The 19,795-nt window shown below is 34.1% G+C and overlaps 1 protein-coding gene across 4 annotated transcripts in view; it reads right to left on the reverse strand.

The window, feature by feature from the left end:
- Positions 1-61: 61 nt before the first annotated feature.
- corn (cornetto) overlaps positions 62-19,795 on the reverse strand; it is a 26,380-nt gene continuing 6,646 nt past the window's right edge. Inside the window, exons 1-9 of one of the 4 annotated variants that reach the window (XM_069040993.1) lie at positions 16,158-16,306; positions 3,225-4,651; positions 2,248-2,611; positions 2,017-2,200; positions 1,757-1,967; positions 1,101-1,627; positions 883-1,047; positions 674-829; positions 62-622 (exon numbers count right to left, since the gene is read on the reverse strand). In XM_069040993.1, coding sequence (XP_068897094.1) covers positions 440-622; positions 674-829; positions 883-1,047; positions 1,101-1,627; positions 1,757-1,967; positions 2,017-2,200; positions 2,248-2,611; positions 3,225-4,623 — 3,189 coding nt within the window. In that variant the 5' untranslated portion in view covers positions 4,624-4,651; positions 16,158-16,306 and the 3' untranslated portion in view covers positions 62-439. Of the gene's footprint in view, positions 623-673; positions 830-882; positions 1,048-1,100; positions 1,628-1,756; positions 1,968-2,016; positions 2,201-2,247; positions 2,612-3,224; positions 4,652-4,962; positions 5,106-14,851; positions 14,993-16,157; positions 16,307-19,795 lie in introns of those variants that run through there. The other 3 variants (XM_069040996.1, XM_069040994.1, XM_069040992.1) reach the window with 3 other exon arrangements.

Below are 19,795 nucleotides of genomic sequence, written 5' to 3' on the forward strand. Positions count from 1 at the left end.
CATTAATTATAATATTTGTATGAGTCTACAGCGCGTTTCGTGGAAAGTAAAGCAAAACAAGAACATGATACGTAATTTTATTTATTTACAACAATGGCATAATATTACAATCTAAAAATATGGATTTATCAAAAGCACCGATTTCAAACAAAATGCTGTAAAAATTGTTCCTTTGTAAAAGTGAGATTAAATATAAATAGTTACAGAAAGCTTCAAACGTTAGGTACTGCATCATTTAAAACGAATTACATGACTTCTTATTACGTAAAATTCGTACACGTTGGACGTTGAATGGCATCGGTCAGCCTTTTAAATCTCTAGAAAAATTAAATAAAAACATACAGAAAACAAATTTATATACAAAACTTGAAAAACAATAGTCGAAACAATGGCCATAATAATCTAGGTATCACTAAAATTATTGTGATTTTCACAATTTTTAGGCAGTGGTGTTTATCTGTAAACTTGCAATTGCTTGTAGGAGGGCGGCATTGGCATTGCAATCAGCCGGTACAGCTAAAGGCATTGCCGACGCCGTCTGGAAACTTGTATTCTCCAGTTGTCTCTGAAGTTCAGCTAAAGGTGTACACTGTTGCACTACGTTCTGGTTATTGTGTAGGACCTGAACAGTAAAACTGTAATTTTCGTTTGAAAAAGGATGAGAAATACGCACCTCCAACGCATTGTCAATGGCTTCGTACTGCTTTTTTGCCTCGCTAACAGCTTCTTTCAAGCTCTCTGTCAAAACTTGTCTACTCGCTAAGAATTCTTGAGTTAACTCACTCAAATGTCGTTCTTTTTGGGACAATTTTTCCTTCAAAAGAGGAACCTGCAACAAAGAAAAAATTAGGTTCACAGAGACAAGAACTTGCGATTGATTACTTCAGTTTGAGCTGCGTTTAGTCTAGCTAACACTTCAGTTGACGGAATTTCGCTGTTTTTTTCCCAATTTTTCACCGCCTCGCTCACCTCCTCGTCTTTCATTTTCATTTCGAGCTCTGCCTTGGCCAACGCGGTTGACAATTCACAAACGTCCTGATTCAGTTTCTGAAAATTGTGATTACAAACATTTCTACAATTTTCCACAACAAAACCCTTACTTCCACTTCTTCTCTTTGCTTGTTCAACTCGCTTTTGATGTTATCGATTTCGTTATTCTTTTTGCTCACTTGATGCATCAGTTCTTTAACCTCAGTCTTCAATCTGGCTCCAAGTACTTCCCAGTCTTTCAGTTGTTTACCAACAAGTTTATTGTGTTCTTTTTGTTTATCCACTTGTTCGGACAGACTATCTCTCTGTTCTTGCAGCTCGTTCATGCAGTCGTCATTTTCTAATTGTATGATCCTTATGACTTTCAGCAGACGAGTAACTAAATTATCAACTTCGATTACTTGGTCGACCAGCGATAATGACGGGAAGATATCGCAGCATATCGAAGGCATGTCGATCGAGTAACCACTTCTTGATAAATCAATAAAGCTTTCACTTTGTGAACTCAAAACACTATGACACGACGAGATCATGTTGTGGGTGTAACCATCTGGAATCACGACATCTTCCAAAACATGTTCCATCATTAGACACGGCTCAGTTTCAGAATCTAACATTTCATTGGGGCTTGAATTTTCTGCAAACACGTTACGAATTAATTCCAGTTCTGTTATTTTTTATTAAATAAAAAAATTCCACCACAAAACCTTTCAAGTTAATTACAATACAGAACTACCTACTCTTTTCATGAAAATTGCTTCTTTACCTGTGCAGAGATTCTCTTTACTCATATCTTTGTTCCCGGAGAACGGAGTTTGCGCCGCCGCGTTTTTGATGGCGTTTATGACGGCGGAAACAAATGAAGAACCTTTCTTAGGCGAGGGAGTTTTGTCGTTAAGGAATTTTCGACATTTTTCAGGTGTGGCGTCTGGACTACTGCTGCTATTACTGTATGCTTCGTTATGAAAAATCACATCCTGAAACTTACACTTATTTCGTGGATTTACGAGATATTTTGCGACGTACCTCCAGTTCCTGATCTGAAATGCTGTATGACGTAACCAGCTCGTCAACAAGGCCCTCTAATCTTCCAATTAAAGCTGATAAGGCGACCGCAGTTCCCGAAACAGAACTCCCTTGATGCACGAGTAATTCCCGACTTTTCGCTTCTAAAGCACCCATCCTCGCTTGTAAACTCAAATTCTCCTGCCTGAAAGTCGATTTTATAAAAAATTCACCTCATCGACGAATCGTTACCATCTCTGTTCGCTCAGTTTCAATATCCGTTTACACTCTTCCTGTTTCTCGCCCAGTTCTTTGTCTTTTTGTGCCAACATGTTGTGGCACTTTGCGATTTCGTTCTCGGCATCCTTCATCGCATCTGATAATGTTGTCTTTTCGGCTTGCATGAACTCCTGGAGTTCTATGCTTTCAACCTCCAGCTCTTGCTGCTGTTGGACGAGAATTTTCTGGGAGGCTAGACTTTTTTCAAGATCTATTTGCAGCGATCTGCAATATGTGTTCAGTTTGGAAATTTCTTCTTCCTGGCGAATCACAACCTGGCCAACGTTTTGGAAACGTGATTCTAGCATCATTAAACTATCACTAGAACCATTTTCGTCTGGAATAAAAAAAATTACCACATAATTATGCCACTACAAACACTGTTCAGAACGCAGATGGTGCGGTGTTAATTTTTAATTAATTTGATTAAAACCGCTCCACTTCGATGAGAAAGAGAAGTTTGCTTATTAAATTTAAAAGCACAATAGCCACACAGTGCTGCAATTTAGGACGTAAAAAAAGCTTAAAGAATCATTGTGCGAAACTAATCTTGTTAGTCGCATTTATCTCCTCAGAGGTGGCATTATTGTGGATTACCATTTATTTCTACTTCGTGCAAAAATTTAATAAACAAGCTTCTTCAGTGAAAGCACCACAACTTTTATATTTTTACGGACAGTTTTTTCTATAAATAGAAGGATAAATAAAATCAAGAGCGTCATAACTGCATGATAATGACATTTCTGAAATAGCGTCAAATTGAGATGTGAAGTTAGGTAATGACAAAACGGAATTACGGTTTAATGAGGTTAAACTGTCCTTGGCTCGTTCAAATGGAAACAGTTTGTGCAATCATCCTATTATTGATTTGAACTTGTCCCCCGTGGCAGTGTTAATGGGAGAATTGATGCAATGATTTGTTTATTTATAAATTAGTGGCAGCTGCTTACCATCATTGAGGTTGCCCTCGCCTAGTATAGCTAGTACTCTTTGGGAATTAGTTTTCAGTTCCTCCCTCAGTCCTTCTTTTTCCACAGTTTCCTCTCGCAGTTTGCCCTCAATTTCAACGAGTTTATCGCTTTGTAGTTTATGTTCTCTGTGCAACGCGTCGTACTTGTCTTTTAAGTCTTTAATTTGTGCTTGAAGTATTTCGACATCTTTAACGCTCATGTCAACTTGTTCGTTTTTATCACATTTTTCGACATCTTTAGGACTCATTGGCGTAACACACAAACCGGCTAAGGCTTTATTGACGTCTGTAATTGTTAAAGCAGTTTGTATCCCTGTTTCGTGGTAAATTTTGATTTTCTGCTTCTTTTTCACAACGTTCAGGTTTTTGGACGGTGTCGCTTCCCTCGATCCGGATTTTTTCCCATTTGTCAAACGAACCAGGTCTTCTCGGTTCAATTTTTTTTGTAGCCCTTCCTTAACATCTTCATGCGATTTTTCCTTTCTTCTCCTAGGGAGAGTGGCGTATTTTTCTATCGTCTTGGTGTCCATCTGTTTACTACCCTTTGGCGTTTCCATCATTCCCCGGAACGATCGCGACATTAAAGGGGCCGGTTTGCTGTTAATCGAAGGCCATCGACCATCATCTGTTGGCGTCACTGAAGGTGTTTTCGCAGATTTAGCTGAGGCCGGCCTCTTTGTTTCCTTCTTTGCCAAATCTAAACTGTTGGGTGTGGATTTTTTAGGTATCTTTCCTTGTAGCCTGTCTATAGATTTTAATCTCGCCGAAATATCCGAACGTTTTGGATTTATCGGTGGTTTTGATCTCGATCGTTCCTTTACAGTTTGTCCTTTCTTGGAGTCTTGTAAGTTGATTTTTTTCTTCGAAGTGGCGAGGTTGGTGCGTTTGGAGTTTCTGGACGAAGAGCTTCCCGTTATCGAAGAACTTTCACTACCATTTTCACTGGTACCATCACCATTCCTCGAGGTAAAATCTTCAAGAAGCGTTGAATTTCTTCTGACTAGTATATTGTAGGCATCTTCGTAGTTGGAACAACAGCTGATTATGGAAGAATTGCAAGACCTCTCGCCAGTTAGAGTGTCAAAATCTTGCGAATTGCCACTAGTTGAACTTAAAGCACGTTGGTACAGAAAGGAGTCATTTGTTTCGGCCACCTCCACGCCACTGTCACTACCCTCACACACGGTTACTGATGCCTCTGGTGTTTTCTCGATGACCGTGATATTCGACACGTTGAAGCCATGGATGGTATTGTCGGCCTCCGTTTCTTCGCAACTCGTGTTCAGTCTTTTGTTGAATGCACCTTCTTCAGTTGCGGCGACGGTTTCCGTGTGAGTTTCAACGGCTGAATGGAGAGGCGGCGGCGAGTCAACTTCCATATTATGTGAGGCGGCTCAATTATTCATTCTGCAACAAGCCAGGAGAGTTCTAAAAATAAAATCCAACCTAATGATTTTATCCACGATTCTATTAGCAAACCAACAATAGAAGATCGTGGCAAGATTCAGGAATCCTCTGAAGGATAACTGGAATTATGTAACCATGTAGCTGACAGAGATCTTAAAGTTCTTGTATCTTGGAGCAAATGCACTCGCCGGGTCTGATTGTCAAAAACTACATACATAGTTACATAATTTATGAACAAACAACAACAGACAAACATCCTGGTTCTGGATAACGGAACTGATTAAATTATTTACGGTTTCGTATTCACATACTATGTATAAAAAAAGTTTCAAGTAGACGGATATATCAAATTATTGATCTGTAACACAACTTTAACGTTTTCACTAAACAAGCCACGAAAAAAACAAGGTGTGGGATGCAATCGCGTAACAATACTAATTAAGTAGGTATTTACTGCCAACGATTATTTAATTTGTTGTAATGATAAGGCTAGAATTTGCAGCATACGATAAGATACCTACTGAAACAAATTTAAAATCATTGATGGAGTGGTATTCAGACAAAAGATTTTTTACTATTAATGATAAACGAAAAAGTTTCCAATGAGCAAATGTGGATTCGCTGTTTGCTGTTTGCTGCGAACTAATGGCCAAGAAGATTGCAGGTACGCACGGTGCAATATTACACCTTCATCTTGTGTGATAAAAGTTATTTTTGACAAATGTAATTATGTACAACAAATCTCAAGCGTAGACGTGATCTTTAAGAATTATAGCCCACCAAATTTAATTGGCCATACGGTGCATGTATAAATAACTTTTATTAGATTGTATTAAATATACTTCAGAGATAAAAGAAAAGCAAGAACAACCGCGGTTGTATTTGAATTTATTACTGTCTAAGTAAAAATTCTTTAACTTTATTTTGGTCTTATTTAATTCTTCACTAAATACCTAAATATTATTCTAGTACATATTGGGAAACATTTATTAGGGTAAAAAAATTTGATACATAGTTTCTGCTGTGGAAAATCGATGTTACTTTTTCTTGTTAAGAAAAATATAAATATATATAAAATGTAGGTATTCATGTATGTATATACAGGTGATTCAGAACAAAGTTTGGAAAAAAAATGTGGAGTATCCTTGACACACAAAATAATTCTGCGTAAATGACTTTTGGAGGTGAAATCAAAGGAATGGAAATTACCCTATAGCCTTGTATACGGAGTGATCAAGAATGACTGAGTCTGTAGGTACCTAACAATGAAATTTGGCAAATTTAAAATTTACCAACGAAGGTTCATTTTTGTAATAGTATAAACATAACCTGCATAACCAAGAATGTTTTTAATGCCATCTCAAGTTAAAAAATTCGGTCATTGCGTTGTCAGTGCCAATTACTAGACAAAAATCACCAGTATTTTCAATTGTTTCATTGCCAACAGACTCAGTCATTGTTGATCACGCTGTATATTTTCAACGCATATGAATAGGGAAAATTTGTCCGAATTTGTTCATTTCATTAGCAACCATTGTTACATCAATTCGACAATAAAGTCGTAGATGCAAGCACACTGCTTTGTAAATGTTTCTATGGAAATGATCGAGAGGAGTAAGGTTTATACGTTTGTGACTGACGGGCACCTTTGATTATTGTTGTTGCTAAACTACCAAGATAATCAGGTAATCACCTTTAACTCACCAGCGTACTAGCAATTTTGACCAAATTTTCAATCATTTGTATCTCGAAAACGGAAAAACTTTTATAAGGAAAATTTTTTGTCTTTGAAGAACTCTTACCAATTACCGTTTTTTTTTCCAAACTTATTTCAGAATCACCCTGTATATGAACTAACTACGTATATGAAAATAAACCCAATAAAACAAGTTCGTATGATTGTATGCAATAATTAAAAAAAAAAATTAATCAAAATATGATCATAAATCACGCCGCTTTAAAAGTTTTAAAATACAGGGTGTTCTTGAAGTTGACGCGTTCCTTGTAACACGAGGTACTACACATTACTCTTAAGAATTTTAGCCTAAATCTTCTTAGTAAAATGTTTGTATTAACGGAGATAATTGATTGTATATTTTTATTGTTTTCTAAAATTTTAAGTCCGGTCCTGTCCATTTCTCCGCTGTACTAGATTAATAACTAACCTGGCCCAGAATGGTGTCTTTCCGGAAATCGCTTTGTAATACTCTCTGGACGCTGCAGATGCATTCTGATATCGTGATAACATTTCCCATGCATTTGCAACATATCTGTGAGCTCATTATTTTCCTAATAATAAAGCCATTTCGACTAACTAGATGACAACTCTGACAGTAGTTTTGATTAACGTCCATGCTCATTTGATTTTTTTTTGTCAATTCCAATTTCTAACAAATCAGCGCAAATTTGAGCAGGACCGGTTTCAAAAATTTCAAAAAAACTAACTTATTGTATCTTCATTGCCGTACACAATTTACTAAGGTGATTTTGGCTAAAATTCTTTAGAACAACGCATACTATCACATGTTAAAAGGAACGCCTCAACTTCGAAAACACCCTGTATAATTCCCCAATTTTGGAATTTGTTTATGATTATTCATTTTATTCTCTTTTAATCACCTACTCAAATATGCATAATTTTACGATGATTTTGTCGTATTAATTACTATAAGCTGTAAGGGCATTAATGGAACATTTAATATGTACAAGTAAGTTAAAGATTTAAACTTTTTGTGTTAATTGCTAAAATTCGTACATTTTTTGTTTGATAAAATGTTATTTGCATTATGAAAAATTGAATGTAAAACAATATATCGGTCATGGTGCACTAGAATGTTAAACAAATTTTTTAAAGTAGTATTGTATTACAGGTATGCCCACAAAAATGCAAATTAAATTAATAAAATTTTAAATGCTTTTTAACATTTACTATGCTGACGTCATCAGAGATTTTATCATTAAATTAAATATCATCATTCAAGATTAACTAACACACCATTCCATGTTATTCAAATCTACCGAAACGTTGATTTTTTATTTTACACAAAATTCTGTATCTTTATCTTTAACTAAGTATTCGCTTCTTCTTGCGACTTGAATATAAAGCATTCTTCGGATCTTATTAACTAGTCTCCATCACAAGAACAGCGCATAAAAAGAGACTACAGAAATTAAGACTTGTTCCTAGTGTCTCAAAGTATATTGCCTCGGTCTTCAGCATTTAAATTAACATCATGTGAAGAAAGAATTGAAACAAAAACTACTTTTATGTAATCTTGCAAGCAATGATCTTAACTTTCACTAAAGTTTCCTCAATAAACTGACCTTTTACACTGCACTTTTTGTTATTTACGATTCAAATGTCGAGCATTTTTGAGTGTACTATCAAGTTAAGGCAATTTATTTCTTATTAATAACCACATTTCTGCAAGTATGTTTATAAACCAGACGTTTACATTTTTAAATGAAAAATGTTAAGGTTAACGTGTTGCTCAAAATATTTTATCAGCAATTTTATCAGTCATTAGTGAACGAAAGTAAACGTTTTTCACCAAAAAAGCTAAAACGATAGAGAACGATTCCAATTCTGACTTGACATTAAAATGGTAGTCGTTGTGGATATTCGAGATCCTGAAATAGGAATCACGCAAACTGATCATATTTATACTTCATTTGATCCAATTGTGACGCAAGTTCACAGACGGTGGAAATCCGTTCCGTGCAACATAATTTAAATTATGTTCCGGAACATAATTTAAAAATAATATCTGTTAATAGCAAAAAAAAAAGAAATAAATGCGCATCATTAGTGTCATTTCAAAAGATCGATCAAATGAAACGAGGAAATGTCACCAGACATTTTCCAATAAAAAAAATAGCAGCAAATCTTTCTACGTTTAATAAAATGCTGAAACGAACGGCAGGGATCAAGGACTAGCCTAGGAGCTCCAAATATATAGTAAATATCAATTTTGTCGAAGATAATGGGATTGTAATTTCTTAAATAACGCATTAATTTTTATTGTTTTAATAAATTTTGATAACTATAATAAATCCGGGTTCCTCGTGCCTTTACGACGAAATTAAGATAGGGGAAGATTGTCAAAAACAAATACAGTTTTATTTGTTTACAACACCCTATTATGAACTACTTACACGCCGTACTGAATGAACTTTACTTTTTATACTTTTCTTAAATTTCTAATAAGTACGTAGGTGTCCGTATGCGTTTTGTTATCATCTTTTTAGAAATCAAAACAATTCACTCTATAACTCAACCATTTAGTGAGATATGGCAGTACTGTGACTGTATGACCTTTGAACCATTATTGGAATCATTCAGATGCAACTTATTAATTTTATTCACTGTTGAAGAGTTAGTCAGTGTGGCATCTGACAATGAGTTGCCCATATGAGGCATACGCATAACCTCTTCTTCTTAATATCTTAATTAGACTGAAGTGAAACCCAACAGTATGAGTGTAGGTATATCGTGTAGGTATATCGTATTGAAGTGTTTCCTGTTATTAGTTAAAAATATTCATTTATTTCTCCTTTTGGTTTTGTGCTGATTTTTAAGGCCAACTGGTATAAACCATAAATAAATGTCAATTGCGAGCTAGCACAATTTTAGCAAACAAACTCCATTGTTACATTATGTATATTTGAAGGACAGCAGACAAAACTAAAATGCAGACGGTTTTTTACTTTTACGACAGCCGTTTGCGCTTCAAGCCGGAAGAGCTGAAACAAGAGAAATGCAACTTTTTGAAAAAGTCTCAAAACCGTTGCTAGGCGATAATCCCCTTCGGAAGAGCGAACCAGCAGTAGACATGGCGACGCCTACCGACGCCCCGTCGACGACCCAGATTGTGCAAATCAAACAGTTCCGGTAATTAAACAAAACGGGAAACGGTCTGCGGTTACCTTATCCGGAAGAACACGAAAAACATAGTACACCGAGTAGCAAAATAACACGGCCGTCGATAAACAACTAATGGCATTTTGACATAATTAATCAGTATCATAGAGGCGTCCGTTACTCGCAGCTTTCTAAAACTGTAGATTACATCTCGCTGTGAATAAGGAAATGTTACAGTACTAGATGTCGTAGTGTGTAATTTCGAATTGAACACGCCATTCGACGCATAAAGGATGGAGTTGATACATACGAGTACGACCCGACTCGATTTAAATTATAATACTTAATACAGTTAGGTAACGTGGGCACGATGGCGGATTCTCTTGAGGAATATTGTTCTATTACCGCCGATTCTCTTTATAATTTTATTATGTCGTGTCAATTACCGCCGCCATAAAACGATCGTTTCCATCGATAAGTGGATTAACGCGTCAGGACGCGCGGTTGAAGAACTACGGCTGTGAATTAAACAGAATTTTTTGTGTTGATAGCCAGCATCCGGTGATACATAATCACTTTATCTCTCACAACTTGGATCAACAGCTGCACTAGTTCCATTCAATTTTATTTTGTTTACAGAGTACGGAGACAAATGAAACGGTTCGCTTTACACTTTCCTTAAAATATTAAAAAACCGCGATCATTTTTTACTATTTTCCACCGTGTTACTTTAGTAGGTCATTGTCTATTGTTCAAGGTGTTTTCATCTAAATATCGGCGCAAAACTGCGACCTTTTTAATCTCGATATGGAGTTTAAAGCGGATTGATTCGACTGTGGCTTCTGTACAAGATAATCGTTGAAATGAGTGATTCACAATAAATTACGTAAATTGAATCAGAAAAATGAAAGTCAACACTTTTCCCGTCTGCGCCACACAATTAGAGTAATAATAATAAAATCATAATGATTACGATTGTTAATTGTTATTCAGTAGAAACCGCTTATTTGACCAATTATCCAAGTAATTGTCTACGCAATTAGTTAATTGGTGTTTACAATTCCACCTGATATTAGCATTTATAAAGTAATAGTAGAGTAAATTGTGACAATTTTGTTAACACAGATCGACTTTGCTCGACTTAATGACGCCTTCCTCCAGGTCACAAAACCTCCGTTTCCTTTTGCATTCTTCCAAGTGATTAATAAGTAAATCAGCTGCAACAAATTAACCTAAAATTGATTTTACAGTTCCTTGAATTTATGAATACAGTTAAGGAACTGGATTAGACTCAGAAAATGGCATTTTATTTAAAGAAGTATAGCTATTCCAGTGTTTAAACGGGGATGAGGAAGTCATGCGATGTGACAAGTGCTTTGTCACATATCTAAAAATATTTGAATTGTTTGAGAGGCACAACTGGCCCCAAATAGTTGTAGGAATTCGTCCGAGTCAAAATAGTTTGAAATATTTCGTTTGAAATAATCTATAAATTTAGATCTTGACTAGTTTTCATTGAAAACGAAAAGAAAGAATAAATGGCTTCCAAATTATTGCTGATGTGAGTCATTAATCTGTCACTAAACTAGAGATCTTCACTACTGATTCTAGTAAATATGTACCACCTTGTTCCATATGGTGCTGCGGTACCGGTGGCATTCTAAAAATAAAAGTGAAACAAAACAAATGAGATCAAATTGTGTATCTTAGTAATCCGGCCATAAAAACAAAAAATGTTTCAATTCCAAACAAAAATGTCTCTTAAAAAGACAGTTTTTTCTAGCAGCTTCCTTTTTTTCTGGAAGACAAATTGCAGATTTTTGTTTATGTTCGTTATTTTAGGAAAGCTATGAAGTTTGAAATATTGTTGAAATCTAATAACCAAACACTTTTCAAACTTGTTTCGCTGTTCTCTTGCCAATACCGAGTTTTGAAAAGTGTAGTAAAAGTTGGCTAAGTTCATAAATCTTCATAAAGTCACTAATCAGCATCAATGCCTGTGTAATAATTCCTGCAATGAGGATTGAAAAGCAGTAACACATACTCCAATATTCATTTGTGTTTATGACAGCAATGATTGTTTAAGCATATTCTTCGACAGTGCTGCAAAATTTATGAGTAACGTACCTATATCTTCTCCAAAGAGTCTGATAATGGCTACGATTTTGTAGGCACTTGAAAGAAAGATGTATTATTCTTTTTTAATGAAAAAATTATTCGTTGATAGATTCCATAGTTATTTATTACTGATAGCTATGAAATTATTAAGTAATGAACTAGTGACAGTGGGACAAGTTCACAACCTACTCTTTTGTTCGACTCATTTAAAAGGCTATAAAATGAATAAATTGTAAAAACCAACATTGTAAATCATGAACAATTCAACACTTAAAACAAACCTACAAAAAAGTATTTCTGTAATACATACTATTCAATATTCTTAAAAACTATTTTGGATCTTCCGGACACTTCAATGAAAGTAGTCCAATCTAAAACTGATTTACTATGTTATTAAGGAAAGTTTTTTCTTTAAAATAGACAATTAATTGTGTGCATATTTTTTTAATTTGCGCCACAATCTGCACAATTTCCTGTCACCTATTTAACCCATTTTGAATATTTGGGTAGGAGTCTGTTTGTGTATTGGGTTTAATCAAACATTATTTTCCATTGCAACTAGGCCCTTTTCAAAGTACTATTGCGAGCACGGAATTTCGGACAGACTTGAAATTTGACTGATATAAGATGTGAAATGGGCTTTAGCTGCTAGACATATTAATAATCTCATTTTAATATCTACTATGTATTGTCATATCATTTTGACAAATTGCATTCATCAGTCCTGAAAAGTTGCAAGTTGTGATTTTCTGAAAACTGTCTTTTATTAAGGCCCGGTCGGAAATCCGCCCATTTCATTGGCTGATTCAAATAAAATGTTAAATATCATCCAATCAGATCGCTTGACATTATGTTAACTTTAACAACGACTTGACATCGCTTTATGCAACCGGGCCCTAAACTTAACTTTGGAAATCCATAACGAAAATGTAAAATAATTGTCATAATAATTAATTCTGACTGAACTTCAAAATAAACTGTCACCATTATGCACAATCATTTTACATTTTACTTATTGATTTCCAAAATTTAATAAAAAACTGTTCAGTTTTCGGAAAATCATATCTAAGCGCTTGCAATTGCAATTTGTCAAAATGACATGTGAAAATAGTACGTAGATGTTAAATAAGGTTATTAATACGTCTACCACCTAAAGCCCATTTCACATCTCACATCAGTCAAATTCAAGTCTGCCCGAAATTCCGTGCTCGCAATAGTACGGTTGGCTTAAAAAAAAACGGGAACTGTCAGAAAAAGTTCTGTCAGATTTTATTAAATTTTTATAGTTTGATACGGCCTTTTAGAATTTAGGTTAAAAAATTGCACTTATGTGTCAGAAATACTACCGTCAAACAGACACAAATTGACATAAATTGATAAATTAAATTTTCAGTTCACATTAGGTCAAATTTCATTTCCCGTTTTTTTTTGAAGCCAACTGTATCTAATTTTTAGCACCTCGATAATGCAAACTTGGATGAACTGAAGTGAATTTTCGTGTAACATTTCAAATATGTATGAACAAAATATCTTAAACATGGATTACGAGGAAAACGCTCGTGGTATGTTAACAAAATTATCACTGCATTCCAGTCTTTTGTGGTTTAACTGCGAGTTGCGGCTACGTTATGAACTTGGTTCAAATCAAATGTCATAAGGGAATCCTTATGTGCCAACTATCGCCTGATCAAGAATGACTGAATCTGTTGGTGACAATGAAAATTTGATTGATTTTGGTACCACTGTAAGCTAAACGCATTTCCGCTTGTCAGCTTTGACAGTGTTGACCATCAAATGTTAATTTTTGTAATAAAGTCCATTCACGTTGGATTTTCCTTTTCAAGGTCAAATAATTTAATTTTTTGGCTCTGTAATTGTGTTTTGTAAATAGTGACATGCAGGTAAACACCGTTCACGTTAGATTGAGCATTGCTAAATCGCATTATGTTGATTAGCTGCATGTCACTATTTACAAAACATAATTACAGAGCCAAAAAATTAAATTATTTGACCTTGAAAAGAAAATCCAACGTGAATGGACTTTAGTATAAACCTAACCGACATAACCGATTATTTTTTAATGTGTTCAGTTAAAACATCCGATCAGTGTCAATCACGAGACAAAAAAACATCAATATTTTTGTTTCATTGCCAACAGACTAAGTCATTGTTGATCACGCTGTATTTCACAAAATTTCTTTTATTTATATTTAAATGGTGCAACTGAAAAAACGCCATTTAAAAATACATACATTATTACAATAAATAAAATTCATATTTTGTTACTTATATCATTCGTGTGTGTTAAAAGTGAAACGTTTAATTAAATATTTTTGTGTCAACGCTTGCATAATCTAAAATGTAAAATTTACATAAAATATTTCGCATTCAAATAAATTAAATTCACTTTAAATTATTACATTTTGATTAACTTTTTAAGAATGCAGTGACACTTTGTTCTACTCCCATTTCTTATTATAAGATTAATATCGACAGCAAAAAACATTCTAGAATTATAAATCTAGGAAATATGTCAATCAAATCTAAATTTAAATGTCACTAAACCCCTTCACTGACATTTACAACTTTTTTTACAGAAAGTTAAATTTAAATCTGTTTTAATTCATCCGGGAAACAAGATATAAAAATGAGCAAAAGTCACAGTAGGAACTTGGTCATAACTTTGCAAGTAATTTTCTCTTCTAAAGCGTGAGAAAACAATTACCATGCGAAATTCTCTGACAATTTCGCAAATCGTACAAAATGTTTGTTATCACACGAAAGTTAGATTTGTTTTAAACAATAACAGCAATGTTCCATTTCTTAAGTAACAGCTTGACTGTAATCCATCTGAATAAAATTACGTGCAAGTGTAAATTGGTTTAATACAAGATTAATGGGTGAGGAGAGAGTTTAAATAAAGGCTTTCAGTTTGTCCAGGATTTATAAATAATTTTACAAGTCATAATAGAGCGACAAAAGAAAGCGAAATCTGTGCGCACATTCATATTTAATTATCAAAACAAAAATAATAAGTTCATGCAATGAGAGAAAAGCACGAAGCCTGGAAGACCACTCGCAGACAGACGTTTCAACACACCGAGTGACTCACAGTCTTTTAAAACATGAAGCCAACACTTGCTCAAGACGGCATTGACCATTGTGTTGCCATAAGGAATAGTGCGCTCTTGCCATATAAGAAAGTTACCTGAGCAACTTACCTAAAATGACCAAACGGTTCTGTTTGCCAAAACTAGAATCGAAAAAAAGCTAAACGGATCTCACTGGTGCACTTTACCTCACAAACAGTTAGCATTGAGATCAAACGCGATAAAACGTAACCACATTTGAACATGCCACAAACTAAAACAAGGTTTGAGATAATGACGGCCGCACAAAGCCACGATGATTTAATGTAACCTTCTAAAGATTTTATTAAAGGTAGGAAATCACCGGGGCGATCGTTACTAACATGCAATTTATTTATTAGATTTTTCAGTGACAGCTTGACCTTTACGAAGTCTACCGAGCTTCTCATGCAGATGAAATGGAAAAAATGTGTAAAATTCTAATGAAATTAGACGAGACGGAACGCTCGGAATTATAAATAAAAGCAAGGAAAACGCACTGGGAATGTCCTCCAGGCCATCCGTCCAGAAATATCTATGTTGCAGATGCATCTGTTTTTTGTTGGCTTTGTTTCATTCCTTCTGAGAAATATCGTTGATGGGTGTACGCGAAATGCATAAGTGCTGGCAAAAACCACCACCAACGGTTTCAGTGGCTTTTACAAACATCCAACGCATTTTCAACGAGCAAAAAGCCTCTGGGCAGATTTATCCAACGCAATTTAGATTTTATCGGACTTCCTTATGGTCATTTATATTTACGATTAGCGATCAAACTGGGAAACGCAATTTATCTTTGTCCTGTGACGGTCCTCTGTCTTGAGTATCTAATAACTTTGGAACGGAGCACCTACCATGCCAAAATTGGCAATGTCTGCATGGCTCTTTGTTCCAGAAGCTGCATCCGTCGCTTTTTACCCAATTTGAGCTCGAATTCCGAGTGACGTTCAGGGATTTATTTCTGTCGACGATCGATTGAATACCTCTTGTTCTAACAGCGCAGCATCGTAATTAATAGAACGCAACGATCCGCAATTAACAATCCAAATAAAAAGCGAACTTGCCAGTAAATGTCAAAAGCATGAAATGTTCAATTTGGCATTTTAACATGCTGCAACAAGGAAACAAGAGAAAGTGAATTGCAGGTGTACTTTTCATTCTGATACATCTCCCCAACAGTGTTACGAAGATTCGAATTCTTTCGAATTAATTAAATTGATTAATTCAACAATTAAGTTGGGAACAATTAAAATTCCAGACACGTTGCACTCAATAATCACAAATTTTTCATCCGTTGCAACAGTTGGGTTCAAAATGCTTTAGTTACATAAGCACCATCTCTTTTTTTTTTAATTCGTCATAAACGGGTCTCTGTCGTATTAATTTAAAGTTTGTTTACCTGATCAAATCCTCCAGTTCGATCACGTACCGTGACGACGTAATTATTTTGAGCGTAAGGACACTGTCATCATAAAACTTATTACAGGCACTGTCCGTAATGACCTTAACGAGAAAATTATCATCGATCATCTACTTTTATTTTTAGATGAAATCGCTTTCGCTTTCCAAATCGTTTAAAGAGTGGGTATTTGATGCAATCTAGATAAGTGATACAGGTGAGTGCAATTGTATTCAACTAGAGAAGATTGTCTTTGTGTGTTGGCCAAGCAAAATATTTTGGAGATTTTACTGTTGCATGAATAAGTGAATTCAATGACGTCTCAGCAGTTTAGAACCACCTTTCTAATTGTTATCCTTCATAAACTAATACAAGGCATGATTTTTTACGTTTGTGCTAATATTTTGATAAGTATTGTACTAATGATTGACATATGATAATTAATAATTTATCAGGTTGGTACACTTTCCTTGAAAACTATGATTTCAGAGGGTGACGACCTGGAATAAATGTTGATATAAACTCTCCTACACAAAACACGTCACTCCTTGTAGTGGATATTTTATGCAAAATAGTGTAGTCTGAACTGTTATGTCATAAATTAGCACCAATGTCATTAGTCATTCATTACAGATTTGTCTGCAAAAGTGAATTTTGTTAGTCAATTTAACTGAATATGATAGTGGATGGATTCATAATTTCAAAATTCTTTTATTGTAACCTTTTTAATTATTTATAACGTGTAAATGTCAGCGTGTTACTGTACATCTGTTTTAATTTGACAGCACTGTCAAAGTAAAGGAGTGTGACGTGACATGAATAAATATATCGGTGTTCGTTTAAATTTTTCCTCAAAGTTGACGTTGAACGTTGAAGAGTCGATTGTGAATGCACCATTCGTCAGTCTGCACACTAAAAACACAAACAACGCAAAAGTGAGGTTAGATTGAAACAGCTGATCCGTGATCTGCAGGTAATCCGTGTTGCGTTCACAATCGACGATAAATTCAAATGAACATCCGATATTTTAGTTTCAAAACCGAAAACGTTCAAAATGATTTTTGCAAAAAGCTTTTCAAATCACGCCTAACCTTAATTCAGTGTCGCTATGGCTTTGACAAAAGTGTACTTTGTTATCAAACGTACGAAGATACAACTTTTCATTGACAATTTTTTAAAGAAAAATTTCCAAATCAAGTCGGTAAATATTATGGAGGGAAAGGTAAAAAGCACGATAAATTATTCAGTTAATTTAATCTAATTTTCCTTATTCGAGGTAGTGAGCAGTGAAAATAATGTTTAATAACTATTTATTACATAGTTCATTTTTAAAAAACATTTCCTTTTAACGAGTGTAGGACTTTGAACCTTGTTAACAGAAACACATTTTACGTTTTAATTTTTTTAAATATAAATAAAAATTAATAAATATTGTTGAGTCGAAATATTATTATACATATTTTTAAACCAAGTTTTGTAAAAAAGTGTTTGTTTTCTGTGTGCTAAAATTAGCAGAATTAGGATTCTCTTAACTTAAACGTTATAATAACATTATTTAGGTGAAACAAGTTCTACAATTTTTCAATGAGCAAATACAATTTCTTCGTTTTTCTATGTTTTATTTATTGCGGTTTCTTTGTTTTAAAGCATATTTCCCAGAGGTTACTTCGCATTGGTATACATTTTATAAAATATGATAATTATACCGTCGCGAGCAAAAAAAAACTGGTCGTCAAAATCATGATTTGACACAATGGAAAATCCTCCATTGTAAAACGGTCGTAAATATCATAACCTAAAGTTGACTCAAGTTGCAAAAAACCAATTGGGATTTGCAACAGCAATTTTATGGCATTAGTCTTTTGCAATTACTTTAAAACCGTACTTATATGGAAAATATTCAATCCAAACTATAATTTTCTGGTCCCTTTGTGCCTTTATTTGGTTCAAAAATATTGAAAAAATGCTATTGCAAATCACAAGTGGTTTTTTGCAACTTGAGTCGACTATATCATCATGTTGTATGACATTAATCAATTCCTTTTTTGACACTTTGTTGACATGGACATAATCAGGCAGGGATTTTTTTTTAATTTTTGACAATCTAACAAAATTTTGAAATGACATTGACAACCAGAATTTTTTGCTCGCGACAGTACAAGGATGTATTTTTTAAATGTGCCGAAATTTACGAGGTTGTGGGACAATGTACAATTGAAATTTTTTAATAAACAATTGTCAAAACGTTGTCATATGTTGGTATGAGCCAAACAGTGATTTTCATGATATACGATTTGTGGAGGTCATAGAACGTTGGAAAATTTCTGTCAATAAGATGTTCGAACGAGGCCTCCCTGAATATACTCGGAGGTTGCGGTTCGAATTTACAACTTGTATAAATCTACCTGTCACGTTTGAGGATTGGCGCCAGAACAAAAACTTAAATTCAAAAATTCCGAGAAGCGCGCCTAGTAATTTTAGTTGATACCAACCAAACGTCATTTTGACAATTCATATCCATAAAGATTTTACTTTAATAATAATTTTTTAACATAAAGTAATTTTATTACATATTACTAATTCAATCTTCACATATCTGCATTTTAAATTTCATAAAAATCCGTTGTTTCACTCGCATTTTAAACTGGCCCACTCATGTCATAAAGAGCCCAATTTACACACGAACGAGTTGAGTACAACGTTTTTTTGTTCAACGAGCCCCTTAAAGGCTCCAAATCGCTTAAAATCTTTAAAATTCGCTTGACGTTTCGTTTTGACAAGTTGTGACATTTATCAAAATCTGCCACATAAAGAGCCTAATTTACACATGAACTCGTTAAATAAACTAAATGATAAAAAAAAAAACTTTTCACCTACAAGAATTGCTTCAAAGTTAAAACCCTTAAAAACGTTTACTTTTTTTATTTTAAATGACAAACAAAATGGGAAGTACAACATAGCTAGAAAAAAGGGAATATTATATTATAACATAATTACATAAACATTTTTGTTTTATAATACAAAAATTTCCGATAATATTGCGGAATCTGGAAAAGTGCCCCGAATGCTTAACTTTTATAATTATGTATTTAGTTTAGGTTTATGTAAATAAAATAATTGATCAAAATGTCTAATCGACAAGAAATCCAGATTTAAATGTTATACTTATGATATATTATGTTTATCCTTTCTTAACTAACTAGCTTTGATCAGGCAAATTTGGAAGATGACCAGAAACTAAACACAATTTTTCAAATTAAAAAAAAAATCTGACTTTATAAATGAATGTTAATATTTTATCTAGGGGAGTAATAAATAAAAGGAAATCCTATGTTCATTTCCTGAATGTGACATTTAATTACCGAACACCTGCCAACTCATTTTTAAATTCATTCATAATGGAATTCTATTTCTACTATTTGAAGCATTATTATCTACCTAAAATTTGTGGTCAACTAACGAAATATCAATTCAGACCAGAATATGTGTACTGCATCTAAATTGAATTTAAACATTTGAAATTTATACTAAATATGCACTTTTTTTAAAGTCATATCAATGAAAGAATGATCAATCACAACACGATAAAAATTAGTGTGTGTGGTCCTACTATACGAACGTGATCCTTTTCCTTTGTA

The sequence above is a fragment of the Tenebrio molitor genome, chromosome 3, assembly GCF_963966145.1.
Source record: "Tenebrio molitor chromosome 3, icTenMoli1.1, whole genome shotgun sequence".
In the NCBI taxonomy this organism is placed as follows: Eukaryota; Metazoa; Arthropoda; class Insecta; order Coleoptera; family Tenebrionidae; genus Tenebrio; species Tenebrio molitor.